Here is a 19553-nt window from a genome sequence, read left to right as displayed (position 1 = left end):
AAGGTGTAACTTGTACATTATATTTATTCATTGCACACAGACTGATGCATTCAAATGTTTATTTCATTTAATTTTGATGATTTGAAGTGGCAACAAATGAAAATCCAGAATTCCGTGTGTCACAAAATTAGAATATTACTTAAGGCTAATACAAAAAAGGGATTTTTAGAAATGTTGGCCAACTGAAAAGTATGAAAATGAAAAATATGAGCATGTACAATACTCAATACTTGGTTGGAGCTCCTTTTGCCTCAATTACTGCATTAATGCGGCGTGGCATGGAGTCGATGAGTTTCTGGCACTGCTCAGGTGTTATGAGAGCCCAGGTTGCTCTGATAGTGGCCTTCAACTCTTCTGCGTTTTTGGGTCTGGCATTCTGCATCTTCCTTTTCACAATACCCCACAGATTTTCTATGGGGCTAAGGTCAGGGGAGTTGGCGGGCCAATTTAGAACAGAAATACCATGGTCCGTAAACCAGGCACGGGTAGATTTTGCGCTGTGTGCAGGCGCCAAGTCCTGTTGGAACTTGAAATCTCCATCTCCATAGAGCAGGTCAGCAGCAGGAAGCATGAAGTGCTCTAAAACTTGCTGGTAGACGGCTGCGTTGACCCTGGATCTCAGGAAACAGAGTGGACCGACACCAGCAGATGACATGGCACCCCAAACCATCACTGATGGTGGAAACTTTACACTAGACTTCAGGCAACGTGGATCCTGTGCCTCTCCTGTCTTCCGCCAGACTTTGGGACCTCGATTTCCAAAGGAAATGCAAAATTTGCATGGTTGGGTGATGGTTTGGGGTGCCATGTCATCTGCTGGTGTCGGTCCACTCTGTTTCCTGAGATCCAGGGTCAACGCAGCCGTCTACCAGCAAGTTTTAGAGCACTTCATGCTTCCTGCTGCTGACCTGCTCTATGGAGATGGAGATTTCAAGTTCCAACAGGACTTGGCGCCTGCACACTGCGCAAAATCTACCCGTGCCTGGTTTACGGACCATGGTATTTCTGTTCTAAATTGGCCCGCCAACTCCCCTGACCTTAGCCCCATAGAAAATCTGTGGGGTATTGTGAAAAGGAAGATGCAGAATGCCAGACCCAAAAACGCAGAAGAGTTGAAGGCCACTATCAGAGCAACCTGGGCTCTCATAACACCTGAGCAGTGCCAGAAACTCATCGACTCCATGCCACGCCGCATTAACGCAGTAATTGAGGCAAAAGGAGCTCCAACCAAGTATTGAGTATTGTACATGCTCATATTTTTCATTTTCATACTTTTCAGTTGGCCAACATTTCTAAAAATCCCTTTTTTGTATTAGCCTTAAGTAATATTCTAATTTTGTGACACACGGAATTTTGGATTTTCATTTGTTGCCACTTCAAATCATCAAAATTAAATAAAATAAACATTTGAATGCATCAGTCTGTGTGCAATGAATAAATATAATGTACAAGTTACACCTTTTGAAAGCAATTACTGAAATAAATCAAGTTTTTCAAAATATTCTAATTTACTGGCTTTTACCTGTATGTGTGTAATTATAGTTGTATTGGTGGTTTTGTTTAACTTTTAAGATGTATATTTTTGTTACATTGTTTTTTATTTTGTTATTTTGCAATAGTGGCAAATGTGCATATTAGAACGGAATCAGGGAATTCTACATTTTTTTCCCATTACATTGTTTTAGATTATTGCCATGAGACTCTCCCAGAGTACAGCACAGCGAAGAAGCTCCAAATTTATTTTGCCATCTTTCATGGAGACACACGTTGTTGTTGTTGTTGACATTTGTTGTACTGACTGGCTGTGTTATTGCGATAACACTCTGCGAGCAACGAGGTTGAACAAAGCAACTCTCCAGGCCTACACACACAAAATACATCCAATGAAAATACACGCCACACACACGTACCCCACCCCCACCATCCCACGACTTTGTCGCTTCACCCCCCAACAGAGCAGCGCCCCGCCCCTATTGGCAGCTTCCGTCCGGATGCTCACCCCCTCCTCCCTTTGCAATTTACAAGTTTCTGTTTGTCGTAGTATGTATATATTTGCTTTGCTCAAGCTTGTTTCCCTTGTTTCAAACTCAGCACATCCAACAGAAGCTCAGTTTCGGATTTTTTTTCTTCTCCTTCTCCTCCTCCCCCCATGTTTACCTTTTTCCTCCATTTTTTACGACGCGACACGTCAGTTTTGCCGTTCTATCTTGTATACAGTATGTCTGGTCTTGGACGAGTTTCTACTGAAAATGCAATTATTTTGCACTTTTTAAGTGCAATGACAATAAAGTTCTATTACATTCCATCTATGCTATGCGCAACCACATCTGAAAACCGGAAATTTCACAATAAGTTACCTCATACGACAGCAGCCAATGGAGGAGCCTAATACAGAATACATGAATTACAAATGCATCAATAACCGATTTATAATCAAACTTAGTCCCTGAATCTTATCAATCGTGAGGTGCCCAAAGATTCACACACTTACTGCATCGAATCTTTCTTCTTTGCTGGTGGGGGGGGGGGGGGGGGGTGACATAATGACGTAATCGTTGAATTTGCATGATTAGCAATGGCGTATTTTTTTAAAAATTGTAAAAAAAAAAAACCCCATAAAAAGCAAAACAATCCGCAAAAGAACCTTCCTGCTTTGCTTCTTTCTGAATTCAATTATTCATGATTTTATTTGCCTTTTTCTAATTTTATCCATCTGTAAAGGACTTCAGATTATCTTTGGTGCAAATTGTTCTGTACAAATAAACTTGCCTTGCCTAAATATGATTGTTTTTTTTTACAGCTAGACACATAACTCCTAATTGCATGGTTTTTCCTTTTCCCCAGGGACAAAGATGCTCTGTGGCAAAAGTCGGACGCCCTGGAGTTTGAACAGAGGCTGCGGGCGGAGGAGCGGTGGTGGTTGGTGGACAAAGAGGCCACAAACTGCCTGGGCTGCCAGGGCCAGTTCACCTGGTGGCTGCGTAGGCATCACTGCAGGTGCCCACATGCTCAACATAAAGCGCTAACTTAAAAGAGATGCACCAATAACAGTAGTTTTGTGTAGACTCTGCGGCCGCATCTTCTGCTACTACTGCAGTAACAACTACGCCATGATCAAGCACAGCGGCAAGAAGGAGCGCTGCTGCAGGGACTGTTACAGCCAGCACAGTGCGGTGGTGAAGCGCTTTACCGCGGTCGAGCCTAGCCCATCTGATCAGCAGCCATCTCTGCCTGGGGCCGGGCCGCAGCCTGCCCCTGATCCCACTTCGTATAAACCTACTCCCAAAGTCACAGGTACAAGGCATGACAGTTTATTTGACATCAATGAGTACTTCTGTAAAGCTCATCAACTCATACCGTCTAAGCAGAAGTGTAAAGATTGACTGAAGAATATAATTACAAAACCCAAAACCAGTGAAGTTGGCACGTTGTGTAATTTGTAAATAAAAACAGAATACTATGATTTGCAAATCCTTTTCAACTTATATTCAATTGAATACACTGCAAAGACAGGATATGTAATGTTCGAGCTGAGAAACAATTTTTTTTTTTTGCAAATAATCATTAACTTAGAATTTAATGGCAGCAACACATTGCAAAAAAGTTGGCACAGGGGCATTTTTACCACTGTGTTACATGGCCTTTCCTTTGATCAACACTCTGGCAACCGAGGAGATTCATTTTTGAACCTTTTCAGGTGGAATTATTTCCCATTCTTGCTTGATGTACAGCTTAAGTTGTTCAACAGTCCGGGGGTCTCCGTTGTGGTATTTTAGGCTTCATAATGCACCACACATTTTCAATGGAAGACAGGTCTGGACTACAGGCAAGCTAGTCTAGTACTCGCACTCTTTTACTATGAAGCCACGCTGTTGTAACACGTGGCTTGGCATTGTCTTGCTGAAATAAGCAGGGGCGCCCATGATTACATTGCTTGGATGGCAACATATGTTGTTCCAAAACCTGTATGTACCTTTCAGCATTAATGGTGCCTTCACAGATGTGTAAGTTACCCATGCTTTGGGCACTAATACACCCCCATACCATCACAGATGCTGGCTTTTCAACTTTGCGCCTATAACAATCCGGATGGTTCTTTTCCTCTTTGTTCCAGAGGACACAACGTCCACAGTTTCCAAAAACAATTTGAAATGTGGACTCGTCAGACCACAGAACACTTTTCCACATTGCGTCAGTCCATCTTAGACGAGCTCAGGCCCAGCAAAGCGTTTCTGGGTGTTGTTTTAACTTGCACTTACAGATGTAGCGACAAACTGTAGTTAATGACAGTAGTTTTCTGAAGTGTTCCTGAGCCCATGTGGCGATATCCTTTACATACTGATGTCGCTTTTTGATGCAGTACCGCTTGAGGGATCGAAGGTCCGTAATATCATCACTTACGTGCAGTCATTTCTCCAGATTCTCTGAACCTTTTGATGATATTACGGACCGTAGATGGTGAAATCCCCAAATTCCTTGCACTAGCTTGTTGAGAAATGTTGTTCTTAAACTGTTGGACAATTTGCTCATGCATTTGTTCACAAAGTGGTGATCCTTGCCCAATCCTTGTTTGTGAATGACTGAGCATTTCATGGAAGCTGCTTTTATACCCAATCATGGCACCCACCTGTTCCCAATTAGCCTGTTCACCTGTGGGATGTTTCAAATAAGTGTTTGATGAGCATTTCTCAACTTTCTCAGTCTTTTTTGCCACTTGTGCCAGCTTTTTTGAAACATGTTGCAGGCATCAAATTCCAAATTAGCTAATATTTGCAAAAAATAACGTTTTCCAGTTCGAACGTTAAGTATCTTGTCTTTGCAGTCTATTCAATTGACTATAGGTTGAAAAGGATTTGCAAATCATTGTATTCTGTTTCTTTTTACGATTTACACAATGTGCCAACTTCACTGGTTTTGTGGTTTGTATTTTTACAACTTCATAACCATAACTATTGCTGTAATTTATCATTTTGCTTCAAGTGTTTTCTGGTCTTTTTTGTAGTTCTATCCGACCACAGCAGCAAACCTGATGATGGCGCTTTTGACATTATCACGGAAGAGGAGGTGAACGGTGTCTACGACAGTGACACCAATTCCCAAACCACTGGAGGCTCCTTCGAGGGGGAACCAGAGCGAAGGCTGCCCGGATCCTTAGATATGTGAGTTTCCATCAAGCTGAACACTTTATACAGATTCTCTTCCCCTATAAAGTTCATGAATGTGTGTTTGCAGCCAGCCCAGGTGGCTATTTTTTATCTTCTCCACCCTTTTAGGATGGGGATCAGGAAATGTAGAAGTACAAGTTCCCTGTTGTGAGAAAAATAGCATAATTTGGTACCTGCTGTGAACCTCTCACTTTTACTTTTTAGAAAACTATACTCTCTGACTGTCTGACACTGCTGCTTCTTGCCTGGAAAGTAAAACCCTTCAATTTTAGGCAAGGAAGACATAATTAAAGGTCCCAGTATTTTTTTCAACAATTTTAATATCACATCAAATCACAGTTGAGATTTATGGTGTGTTGGCCAAACTCTAGCCTCAATGTTGAAATTTAGACAGTCTAAAAGTAACTAGCAAGACCTACTGGGAACGCGGCGTTTTTTTGTCTTTGGTTTTAATGTTGATAAGCTGTGTTTGTGTCTCCGACATTGTGAGCGGCCAGAGTTTAGAAGTGGGAGTTGTTTTAACGGATTCGATGCATGTTTTTTTTCTTTTTCTTTCTTTATCTGTGTGAAACAATTTTGGTATTATTTGACTCAAACCTTAATTTATGTAGATGCATGTTTTGGATTATTAAGAAAGAGTACATGATAAACAAATTATTTATTTTTAGTGTAAATCAACAAATAAGGTGTATTTGGTAAGGCGATTTGATTTGTTAATACACTTCATATAAAGCACCTTGTCATTTATTGACATTTTACAAGCTATTTTTGCTTCTCAACGGTCAATAAGTGTCCATGCACTAAATTAGTCCTATTTCTCAAATAGTTTGGCTCTAAATAAGCCTTCTACAACCCATGGTAACACCTTAACCCGATCGTCTGCGATTGGAAACCAGATCTCTCGAGGGGGTGTGTGCGGCCGGGCAACATGGAATCAGATACCATTCAATAAAAACCTAGCAAAAATTGTAATGAAGAGGAGACTGTTTGTTTGCTTCACAAATTAAAAGAACAGAACATTTTGAAGTGAATCAATGGTAGAAAAAAATTAATAGATTAATTTAAGAAGGTAGCTAAAGAAATGTACAATGTCGTTTTAATTCGGACTTCTGAACGAAATACGAATGATACGTAAGATGATGAAGCAGGTATATTAAAGGCGAATAATAAAGCGTACACAAACCTCTCCATGCTGCATTTTTGCACTCCAAACTGATTAACTTTCCACACAACTGGCAAGATAGTCCAGAACAATAGCAACCTTCCTCTGGAATAGTATCAGTCGATACACAAACTGTCTTTTCTTTCGGATTTAAAACTACTTCCATGAAATTAACTTCGAGACATTAAAAAGTTTTGTTTCCATTATTTTATTTCCGAAAATTCCTTTGAAAAACTTTTCCGCCGGTCTTTCTTTGCGTCGCACGTGCATTCTTGGTGGTAGCATCGTGTTTGTCGCGCAATACAAGATCATTTATTGATGCTGTCTGCTATTTAACATCAGCATAGCCATTAGAGACGGGAAGATTTGTAATCTGTGCCAATATTGCAGCGGACATCACTTATGAATATTTGTGATTTATTTGAATCACAAATATTGAAATTCAACGATTTGGTGCATTTGCAAACAGCTAAAATGATGTACAAAGCAAACTATGACCTGCTACCCAAGAATGTACAACAATTCTTGTCAACAAAAGAGTAAAATCTAATTTAAAACATTTGTATGCTCGTACAACACTAAAACCTTTAGCATATCTGTACGTGGAATTCAATTATGGAATGGATTAACCAAAAAAATCAAACAGAGCACCAATATGATTCAGTTTAAGAGACTGTTCAAACTACAAGTGTTCACAAAGTACACAGAACAATAATTATGATCAACATCAGCTGTGATAGGCTCCAGCACCCCCACGACCCTGAAAGGGACAAGCGGTAGAAAATGGATGGATGGATCTTGAACCCTTTTTTTTTTTCTTTTGGGATAAAGATTATTTATGTATTTAATCTTAGTTTACTTACTATGGTATATTATTTATTTATTATTTATTTATTCACTGTTCTGTTACAGAGAACAAGGAAATGGAATAAAATTGCTATGGTATGAAAAGGGGTAGGATTAAATAAGCTCATCTTATTCCTACTCCTTTTCGGACGTGCTGTAATGAAACAACTGGAAATATGTGATGTATTACATTGTATCGTATGCATGTTGTAAATAAACTGAAACTGAACTGAACTGAACTTAAAACAAGCCACCGGTCAACCGTAAAACTAATTATTTTATTTAAACATTAAATAAGCGCCCCCCAGTGTACGGGAGGCACATGGCGTATTACCAATAGTCGCATTAGAGAGTGTGCATGGACACTTGGATTTAACACTTAGGTGTGAAAATACAAAAAACTGAACTATTTGAGAAATTTGACATATTTAGATCATGGAAACGTCAGGGGCGCGGTAAGGTTAAAGAAAACTCCTGATGGCCAGTCCACACCTGTAACCTGCTCTCTTCCTGGTTAATTATAATGTTCTGTAAACTACACTCGTACTATGACAAAAGCAGTGTTTAAAAAAAGCTGCATGCTGTCAATCAGAGTCATGTTGGCAACAATGCAGCATCAGGAAGCCAATCAATAAGCTTGTGTGCAATCGAAGGAGACAAGCTTCCATCTGAGCTGTGGTTTTTCTCCTGGCACAAGTGTTTGACTTTTCTCCATTCAATAGTGTTGCAGTATTCTTGGACAATCGGGGACAAAACTGCTTTTTGAGACAGTTCAGGAGACAACTTTATGTGTACGGCTAGAAGTGATACTTTTATACATATACACTAACTATGTTAACAGGTGCTGTACAGTGATGCTTAGTACTGACTGAAGAAATGTAGTTAGTGCTGGGCGATATGACGATACATATTGTGGGCACGATAGAAAAATGTCTATCGTGCCATTTCTATTTTTATCGTTTCAAGCGATAGGCTGTATTTTATCCATAGGGGTTGTGCCATCAGATGATTCATAGTAACAACAACAATAATTGCACATTCAGTAAGTGTATTTGGTGTCAAACGGGAGAGAAAACAATATTTTCTTATAAAGAAAAGGATGCATTGACATGTAGGCTTGCATTTCTTTTTCCCCTAGAGGGGGGGGGGGGGTTACCCACATATGCGGTCCTCGCCAAGGTTTCTCATAGTCATTCACATCGACGTCCCACTGGGGTGAGTTTTTCCTTGCCCTTATGTGGGCTTTGTACCGAGGATGTCGTTGTGGCTTGTGCAGCCCTTTGAGACACTTGTGATTTAGGGCTATATGAATAAACATTGATTGATGATTGATTGATTTTGATTTTGCGGCATGACGCCGCTTTACGTGCCCTCTTTGCGTCCAGCGTCTCCCGCCGTTGCAGGTTACCTGGGTTACACACATGAGGGGATCATTGTAAGTAAATATGGAGACAGGACGGGTAGGTGATGCGCTGGCGGAAAAATAAATTGAACCCCCAGAATCAGCGGAGACGGAGTCCCAGGACAAACTCCTACCCAAACGAGGGGGTAGCTAATCAGTGTGGCTTTATTTATCGCTGCCTGCAAACTACTTATTTCCCAGAGGATCACACCGGAGCCGTGACAGCCCAAGGTATGTGTGGCAGCTAACGTTAATATTGCTGTGTTTATCCATGTTTCTTATGTCATTTTTCTAACATACCTCTGAATAGAGTGTAAGGGTGTACCTTTGCATGCGGTATCCCGTTTATTATTAAACTGTCCTGTCAGGTTTTGTGTAGTGTTAGTGTTCATGTGGCTGTGTGTGGCAGTGAACCCTGAAAACTTTGTTTTGTTGCTATTGTTTGCTATACCAAATGTAACGTATTTTTCGCATTATAAATTGCAGTTTTTTTCATAGTTTGGCCGGGGGTGCGACTTATACTCTGGAGCGACTTATGTGTGAAATTATTAACACATTATAAAATATCAAATAATATTATTTATCTAAGACACTAGGCGTATATCACCAATCGTCACACACGTCAACCAATAAAAATTTGGCGGGGGCGGGTCATGGCAGAAGTGCATTGTGAAAAAAAAAGATGCTACCTGCTACTACTTCTGTACCTATGAAAATGGATCATTTCAACATTGGCGGTAACTTATAAAAACTGAGAAGGGCTGAACAAAAATGGCACCGAAAAGGAAATCAAACACTGCAGGTTACAAGTTGGACGTAGTGAAATATGCAGCAGAAAACGGCAAGAGGAAGCGGCGCATTGTCTACCTTTGGAGTTGGCAGAGTTGTTTAGAAGCGACACCAAAGAATAAGATTTCATGGGATTTAGCGATTAGGAGTGACAGATTGTTTGGTAAACGTATAGCATGTTCTATATCTTATAGTTATTTGAATGACTCTTACCATAATATGTTACGTTAACATACCAGGCACGTTCTCAGTTGGTTATTTATGCGTCATATAACGTACATTTATTCAGCCTGTTGTTCACTATTCTTTATTTGTTTTAAATTGCCTTTCAAATGTCAATTCTTGGTGTTGGATTTTATCAAATATATTTCCCCAAAAAATGCCACTTATACTTGAGTGCGACTTATATATGTTTATTCCTTCTTTATTATGCATTTTCGGCCGGTGCGATTTATACTCCGGAGCGATTTATAATCCGAAAAATACGGTATTTGTTTATTTCACTTGCAAATAAAGTGAGAAAAAAGACAAGTTGTCATGTATGTTGTTACATTTTTCATAGAACTGAAAGCGTACCATAGCTATATCGTGGTATATCGTTATCGTGATATAAAATGATCCATATCGTGATACAAATTTTTTTCCATATCGCCCAGCACTAAATATAGTATTAATATTTATTAGTTCATTTAGTCATTTTTATGCTTCAGTTTAGGCCAAAAATATGTAGAATATGCTTTAAAAAAAACGATAGAGCAGTCCCAGCGTCATTGGCTGGCCCGCCTACAGAAGTAGCGATGCCTGCCCTGGCCTTGAAGCTGTTTATTTTATTTGCGTTTTGTCTTTTACATCGGAGTAGGTGAAAATAAGATTATAATTAATCAAAACAAAGTCATGTTGATTAAGGCCATGTCCATACGAACCACGAATACTTAATACTTCTAGTCATCTGATGACGTCACGGTTGTGCGCTGTCGTTTCCAACACTGCCTTGCTGGCTTTAAACACTCTAAAAGGACTTATTGTATGTTCAAACAGACACATGCTGCTATTTTCACTCTACATTGATAAAAAAGACGCATCAAAACGGGCTTTGAAAGAGGTTGGGACACTCCCACCAGCGGCAATGAGAGTCAGCTGTTTTGGATACGGTCACTGTCGGACCTCCAGCTGATGGCACAACTTTGACAAGCAAGACTTTTTGCTTTGTGTCATAAGAAAGGTGCAACATTATCTCATGTTTTTAATCCTTGTTTAACAACATATCGTGCAGTTAACTTAGGTGTGTTGGTTCTAACAGTGCGCGTGCGTAAAACGGGTCCGAGGGACTAAAAAAAAAAAAACATGATATACTGTATCCTTCCTCCTTGTTGTGTGTACTGATGCTAAAGACAATGTATACTTCATTGCAAATGTATAATATCAATATAGTGATGATTAAATGCATTATAATCCCATGAAAGTTTTGCAGGGCTCTGTGTAAGTACTGGTTGGTTTTAAAGATAATGTACATGTCTCTTTACATCTAGTATATCAAAATAAACATTATAAAAAGAGAAGTGTAATGCCACCAAGTCAGCTTTTGCTGCTTTTTCAGGCTTCTGATTGAACCATGTGCATGACAGCAGGCGTTTGTGTGTAGAAATAGACAGCCTTGAAACTTCACTTGTCTGGATGGAGGTCGTTTTAAGCATTTTTGAAACTATCCGTGTTCGTGTGGGGATGGCCTAAGACCATTAAACAATTAACTGACATGTTGGTTAGCATATAAAACAGCCCGAAAATGTTGACAGAAACAAAATCCAATCATATTTAATTTTGTCTTGTCAATGGGTGGGACAAGTTTGATATATATCCAATCACAGCTCTTTAATAGCGTACTTAGAAAGAGGGTTGGGGATTAGTTATGAAGAAGAGCCAGTCAGATGCTTTTCTTTGTGAGATGAAGTCACCCCTAAAAATAAAATGTGTGGATTTAACATGTTCCACATCAAAATATCTATATAACTGGGATAAAGTGAAGAGCACACATTTCATTTTACTGCTATGATACCATCAGCATGAATGGATGGATGGAAGTTCATTCATACTACTTTATCCAAAAAGTTACATAAGTAAATAATAGATGCAGTGTGTTACTACCCACCTCTGCCCTAGGGACACATACTACTGTTAGAACATTTTCAACATTAAAAGTCACTTCTGCATAATAGAAAACCTTTCATGAAAGCTTTAGTCCCATCACTGTAAGTTCATGGTGACATCTGGCTTCTTTGCGAATAAAGTGTTGTTTTGAGAATACTAATACAGCTGTAGATTGCAAACTTTGACACTGGTTCAGTCTTGAGCTTTGACATGAGTTAAAATAATCTCCACTGGCTCGCAGGTGCACTTTCAACTACATATGAGTATACTTATCAGTGGGGAGAGTTGGCTGCGGATGGCTACATAATGACATCTCCATGACGACAGAGCACATTTCATTGCCTTCTAAGAAGGGATTGAAAGCCCCAGACAAAAAAAAACAAACTCCAGTGGATGCGTGATGTTGGCTTAAGATTACTTTACCAAATTGGTTTGGTCCTTTAAACTGTACTGCCCCACAGACCTGTGGGTAAAAACCAGATGCAAAGTCATTATGCTGGAGGGTTTCACTGAGACATCTTGAGGCAGATGTACCTCTCTTGCCTACTCTTGGACCTTGAGGATCAAAAAGTTAATAGTTGTTTTTCTTTTTGCAGAGGTGTAGGAGATATAACCCCTGACGACCCTGAGGAGAACAATCCTACACTGCAGGATTCGGAAATCAACCTTCTCAAATCAGGAGAACTCACGTGAGTGCCGACATGTGACTTTTAACAAGTTGATTTTTATGCAACACCATCTCTGCATGGCACTCTTCGCAGGATGGCCGTGCCGCTGAGCATCGACGATATTTCCCAGTTTGGCGACGGCTCCCGGGAACTCTTCATCAAGTCCAGCTGTTACAGCGTGGTGACGGTTGCCGTGGGCGACTGTGGGCTCACCATCAGTTGGATGTTTTCCTCTGAACCTAAAAGCATCTCCTTTAGTGTGGTCTACCAGGAATTTTCTGACTCTCCGGTGGAGCAGTCAAAGGTAGTTACAGCACCATGTTTATTCTGCTCAGGTTCTCACTAAGCTAAAGTCTATTAATTTAGAGTGCTTATGTCGGAAGCAGGCAATAATTGAAGATGAGGTAATAAAACAACTTCATTTTACTAGTAAGTATATTTCACTACACAGCAGCAGGAGCTGCTGAGTCAGTAATAATGGCGGTGATGAGTTCATTCTAACTTGAAAAGGTCCTCTATTTCGTCCGTAAAATCCAATAGATAACCATCCAAAAAGTGCCAACAATAGTCAGTTTACATTTCATAATTTGAATGTTAAGCAAGTATTAGTGATATTGTTATTACAAGCTCTAACGCAGACTAACTATTTATAGCGGCGAAGTGATCACTATTGTATGTCCCTATGTTTACATCGAGTGGTCACCTGCTTCCTCGCTTCTTTGCTCACTGTAAGTTTATTCTAGATCATGAATCATGCATCTCACCTGGACATGAGACGTCTGAGTAGGTATTTCGGCAAGTTGGTTAAAGTTAAACAGTCATTTAGGACCCGAAACTTGCGAGGACGACACAAAAAGACGCGTGTACTCCCTCCTCCCCCACTCCCCGTGCACCCCCACCCCGTTTCTTCCTGAGGAGAAATTCTTCATCTAAATTTTAATGTAAACATCCTAGCAATCGGCATCCTAATGACAGCAGACGTTGCACAGTAAGCGATGTTTTATTATGTTTGTTGGCTCTCATGAAGTCTACAGTGAGTAATAATCAGTAATAAAGAAAAAACAAGCAAATTAATGCACCGCGTATCCTTAGAATTATCAAAATACGTAAATATTAAACGTTATTATGAATGTGCCTGTTACTACATTACATATATACTTACGTAATGTATATAAAACATCAAGGGAGGTGTTTGGATGTCTTTTTAAGGGCTTTATAGGCGGAATTGCGTGGCTCCCATGGCTCCATTGTAAGCAAACTTTTGATCGCATTTATTTAATATTTAGAATGCAAAAAAACCCAACATCCATTGTCATGTCTTTCATAAGGATTGTGAACAATAGGCAACATTCCAAAAATAAGTTCAGTTCCCCTTTAACATACAGTGCATCCGGAAAGTAAGTTTGAGCTCTCTTCTGTCCGCCATTTCACGCCCCACTTTGCTTCTTCTTCTTTGTTATTTTTGTCAGACATTTTTGTGTGTTTGGGGAGTTTTGGCAATCATTTCAATAGAGGTGAGTGCAAAACAACTATGACCCCTGAACATTCTGGAACCGACCAACAAGTACCGGTATTCCAAATGACAGATAGTCAGTGTAAACATTAATAAACAAAATGGTGTCCCAAAGCTTAACTTACCACACAATACATCGGCGCCCCCTACAGGTAATAATACATGTTTTGATTGTGTTGATTAACATCAGGTGGAAATTGAATTCCACTTGCTTGCCAACGTTTCTGTGTCTTTTCTTTTTAAGGTTCTTATTCCTCTGACGCGCTGCAATTCTCACAAAGAAACCATCCGAGGGCAGCTGAAAGTGCGTCGGTCCGGCACGTACATGCTCATCTTCGACAACTCCTTCTCACGGTAAGCCGCGGTGTTGCAACTCTCTCGCCAGCTTGAGTGTATGGACGCTTGGGAATGAGCCATTTAAAAACAAAAACTCCTGCAAGAGTTTGCCAGCTGTTGGTTTTGTTTCATACTCCCGTTAATTGGATTGTGCCCGTTTTCATGCGAAATCTTTTTTTTTCTCCCCGCAGGTTTATCTCTAAGAAAGTCTTCTACCATCTGACCATGGAAAAGCCCATCATCTACGATGGAAGCGACTGCCCCTGAAGCTTTAGCATAAGTATCACCATGGCAACCGAAGGGATAAAAGTGTTGGAAGAGACGTTTATTAAAAAAAAAAAAAAAATCTTATTTTGTCGCTGTCCACTGAGAACATATATCTCTGATGTTTGTGTCTCAGAGAGATCTGCTTTTCTTTGTACAGCGATTGTTGACTTCATAAACAAGTGAAGCCTTTTTATCTTTAACATATCCACCAAGTGATGTTCTTTTAGTTCCAATATGGCTAAGTAAGAATTAATGTGACTCAAAAGTTACACTAGCGATATGAAATATAGCACCTGTTTATCATTATGTTGAACTTAAACGCATGTATCTCCAAATATTGTGATTCTTTTATATGAAAAACATTTTTACAAAAAAAAAAATTAAATCACAAAAGTTGGAGATACATTAATTATTTTTTTTCAGGAAAGAAATTGACTAATTATTTTATTATTATTATGTGAATGTGTCTTGCCATAAATGCTCAAATTACAACCGAATTGTCTATTTCAACCACAAACAGGATGTGGCGTTAACTGGACGCAGGTAAGGCTGGTATTTTCAAAATTTGAGAACAAATTGTTCCTACATTTTTTAAACTTAAAGTGATTTTAGGTGCATGAGAAAGTGGAAAGGAAAACATAGCTCTCTTTGAACACATGGTCATTTTTTAGCAAGTAAATTTCACACTACAGCAGCAACTGAACCAAAATTGTAATAGCAGTAAGGAGCAAACTGCTTTGTCAGGATTGTTACCGCTGATGAGTTGTTTGTAAACGTGAATGAAACACATTTTAAAGCTCATACATAGGTAGATAAACATTGGTCAAGTGTAACCACTTTCATGACATCAGGAGGTTGCCTACAGCCACATTTGTTAACACTAATGTTAAAATAACCTCATTGGTTATTTGATTTTCTTCATCATGCACGCGCACAAATTAGGAGACTCTGTGATTAACTGAAATGAGGTATTAATTTGAGCATTTACGGTGGAATAACACTAGCCAAAAGAAATTATGTATTTGTAAAAGCAGCCTATAATGACAGGCTTGGTTTGTTTTTATTTCATTTCTACAGTTTTGTGTTTTTTCCAAAGTTTTCCAAATCCCATTCAATTTCCCAAATGAGGTCACACGCCACGCACTTCTAGGAGGCAGTCATCATTTCATGGATTTGGAAAGTAAAACCTTGAAAAGAATCAGACAAAAAAATAACGCCCTCTTGCTTCCTACAAAGAGATGAGACGACACGTTGCAGTATTTTGCTGACTGTTGGCTCCAAGTGCCTATTGACTCTTAATTGGCAGGAATTGTCGTGCACCTTGACACCTGCTGCGAAAAGCAGTGAGGAAGACAACTTTTGTGTATGTTTGTGAGTGTAGGTTTGACTATTATTTGATGTCTTTTTTTGCCATATTTTTTAAATAGCTTCTGCTTTCCTTGTACTTGAATTATGTGTTTTTTTGGAATGCAAAAAACTGTTTTGAAGACACTACATTTTTCTTGCTAAAATACAAAGGGCTTAACTTTGTAGATTTTTTCTATTTGTATGCAAAGACTCATATTTTGTCTACACAGCTGCACTTGTTGAAGAAAATATAAAACGTTCACATGATACAATCTGTTTATCGATGTCTTTACTTGCAAATACATGCTGCAATCAATACTAAACTTGTAAAACAAGGACTTCTGAGGGATGATGGGTTACATTTGGGATAATGAGAGGTAAAAAGTTGTGGTAATTGTTAAATATGTCTTCCTAAAAAAATATTTTAAAAAATCACTGAAAATTGCAGTCAAGCTGAGCTTTTAGTGGAAAAATCTTCAGCATCGTTCAGCATGTGTGTTACTCTTGTCTTTACAATTATTTTTTTATTAAGGTTCCACTCCCTATTGTATTGAAAATGTATCTTTTTTTTTACTATATTGCAACAAAAAATGTCTCATTGCTTTACACTGTGCAGACGCACTTAATGAAATGTCTGTGAGTTCATACTGTACTCATATTTAGTATTGTATGTATTTTTTGTATATCAGCATTCAGCCAGAAATCTTGCTCCTATTTCCTCAATGTTGTCTCTCAATGCTTTTATTCTGAAAACCCACACCAAGAAACGTTGACATCTTCTAGTTTTTGAGCTTGACAGGTGGATCTCCATTATTAAACTGGGGAGTTAAGAGCGAGAGAGTGAGGCTCAGCATCCAGAGCCGCTTCCAGCGTGGTTTCCACTCTCCACAAGCATGCTGCACGCCAACATGCTGCGGATGCAAACCAAAGGGACTTTCTTCACACTCTGCTTGGCTCCTGCTGTGAGTACATCCTCCATTATTACACTTCTGGTGTTATTTGATGGTTATGGATTTTTTGGTGTGAAGCTTCAATCAGAATGCGTGCCATCCATTGAGAGAATGTAATTTAAAGTTAAATGGCATCAGACCCATCGTTTTTATTTCAATATCGACTTGAATGAAAATGTATATTATGTTAATATACATTAATAGAAAAGGTGCATGTTAAGTACGATTTAGACTTTTAAAATAATCTATAGGGCAATCCTCTGCGGATTAATCAACAGTTTAATTTTTTATTTGCAGTTTTTATCACGTTTATTTTAATTCACTTATTCTATTTTCAGATTTAAAAAAGGAAACATTTTTATTTAGTTTTCATTGATTTAAAATCCATTAAATAAATACATAAAGTATTATTATTAGATTTGTAATTATTTGTGGACATTATTATGTGTTTTCCATTACAGTGTTTTTAGACCTGTTAAGTGTTTTTTGAATGTGAAACAATGTAAACATTTTTGCATTTATATGATTAACTGCATGTTTCTAGTGTCCTTAGTTTTTTAAAGGGTCATATGCTACTTAGTAATACAAGTGTGTACAGTATTTACTGTACGTTAAGATGGTTGTTACAAATTCAAGTAAGAAAGACTGGATGACTTGTTAGTGGCTATTTTAATGTGTATATATGCATATATATTTATGTGTGTATATTTATATGTATGTATATAAATATATATACAGACATATATATATACATATATATATATATATATATATATATATATATATATATATACACATATATATACATACACATTATATATATATATGTATGTATATATGTGTATATATATATATGTGTGTGTGTATATATATGTGTATGTCTGTATATATGTGTATGTATATATAATATGTGTATGTATGTATATGTGTATATGTGTATGTATATATAATATGTGTATGTATGTATATGTGTATATGTATGAATGTATGTATACATATGTATGAATGTATGTATACATATGTATGCATGTATGTATATACGTGTATAAATGGATGTATATACGTGTATATTTTGATGTATATACATGTGTTTGTATGTATGTATATACGTGTATGTATATATATATATATGTGTATATAGTGTATGCATTTATGTGTGTATATATAAACATATATGTATCCAAATATGTGTGTGTGTGTATGTATATATATGTATATATAAATATATATGTATATATATATATATATACATACATACATACATACACATATATATATTTATATATATATATATATGTATATATATATTTATATATGTATATACATATATATATGTATATATATACATATATATGTGTATGTGTATGTATACTTGTGTATGTGTATATACATGTAAATGTGTATATACATGTGTATGTATATAATGTATATATGTGTGTATATGTATATACGTGTGTGTATGTATATATAAGTATATACAGACTTTGTATGTATATATATATATGTGTGTGTGTGTGTATATACATTGTATACATATATGTATATGTATACATATACATTGTATACATATATGTATATACATATATGTATATGTATACAATGTACATATATGTATATACGTATATGTACACATCTATGTGCACACACTATAATGTGTTTATTTAGTTCCCTTGCTAAATTCCATAACCAAATCGAATTCAGAGGCGCGGATAATCAGGTGTGAGACTGTCGCGAGGATGGGTACGAACGCGGGTGCCAGCCACTTATTACAGTATTCCACTTCACTCTATTCCCATTCACTGCTTGCAACTGTGGAAAATTATAATCAGAGGCACACAATTACACTCTGACCAAAACAAAGCAAACAAAGCTGTCATCGCAAACAAAGACATCTCTTTTGATGGAAACTTTGCACTTCAACCCGAGAGCCACACTATAGACACAGACCAGTTTTTGACTGTTTATTACCATAAACTAACTAACTAACTGACTCACTCGTTTTTATTGACTTTGTTGTCACCTCTAAAACACTACCTGCACACGCAGAACTAAGTTTTGGGAATAATAGGATGGGAAAACCATTCTCTGAATGTACTGAACTCCTGTTTCAATGCCATTGGTTGTCCTGAGCATATTGATGCTGCCTTGAGTAGTTAAAAGGCTTCACAAACGTCCTGATGTTTTCAAAATGAGTGAAATCATATTTCTTTGCTGCTGGCACGGCCGACTCCAGGCATAAACACTCAATGTGGTTGTTTAGGGCCACAACAACTAAGGGGGCCCACATGATCATGGCAACCGGTCACTTCAGTAGCTGGACATCGTGTCCTGCTTGTTCTACTTTGATGGGTTGAATTACCTCATGGATAAAATGATGCTTAGTTTTTGCAAACGTTTATTCATCGGTGAGTCAACACGTCTTTTGTAAAAGTTTAAGTTTGGTTTCGCAGCATCCATTCAAAAGCTCATAAAGATCATTAATAATTTAACATAGCTTTGTACGCCGTCATCGTGACATACTGTATTTAATTTTTCAAACAACTGTATTGGACTGAAGCCAAACATTTTTCCCCAAAAAATTGTATCTAAAGAACATTTATTTATTCGTAGTTTTTTGCCCATTTATTGCGTTCTGTTTACTTATCGACCTTTTTATATATACTTAGGACATTATCTAAAATGTAAACACATGACTATTGAACATATTGAGTACAGTTGTCACTGTTGTCTCTTTGTTTATTGTTCATACATGATTACACATTATGCATACTTTGTAAAATAGTAATAATACATTATTTGTTACTACCTAGTGATAAATGTACAATACTTAAACTGCATTTTCGTTGGTCGGTTATTATACACACTCAGCCAAATCTACTACGAGGAATTATTCATTCTAAATTGAATATTTTCATAGCAAGAACAAAAAAGATGTCTATGACTTTCTGAATAAATTTTTAACA

The 19553-nt window shown here is 37.7% G+C and overlaps 1 protein-coding gene across 2 annotated transcripts in view; it reads left to right on the top strand.

Moving 5' to 3' along the window:
- fyco1a (FYVE and coiled-coil domain autophagy adaptor 1a) overlaps window positions 1-15912 on the top strand; it is a 36390-nt gene extending 20478 nt beyond the window's left edge. For both annotated transcript variants that reach the window (XM_061978012.1, XM_061978013.1), the window contains exons 12-18: window positions 2845-2997; window positions 3065-3294; window positions 5003-5159; window positions 12106-12198; window positions 12271-12481; window positions 13935-14044; window positions 14218-15912. In XM_061978012.1, the coding sequence (XP_061833996.1) occupies window positions 2845-2997; window positions 3065-3294; window positions 5003-5159; window positions 12106-12198; window positions 12271-12481; window positions 13935-14044; window positions 14218-14293 (1030 nt within the window). In that variant the 3' untranslated portion in view covers window positions 14294-15912. The remainder of the gene's footprint in view (window positions 1-2844; window positions 2998-3064; window positions 3295-5002; window positions 5160-12105; window positions 12199-12270; window positions 12482-13934; window positions 14045-14217) is intronic.
- Window positions 15913-19553: the final 3641 nt, after the last annotated feature.

This window comes from Nerophis lumbriciformis, linkage group LG18 (genome assembly GCF_033978685.3).
Source record: "Nerophis lumbriciformis linkage group LG18, RoL_Nlum_v2.1, whole genome shotgun sequence".
NCBI lineage: Eukaryota > Metazoa > Chordata > Actinopteri > Syngnathiformes > Syngnathidae > Nerophis > Nerophis lumbriciformis.
This window is presented reverse-complemented; position numbering and strand designations above follow the sequence as displayed.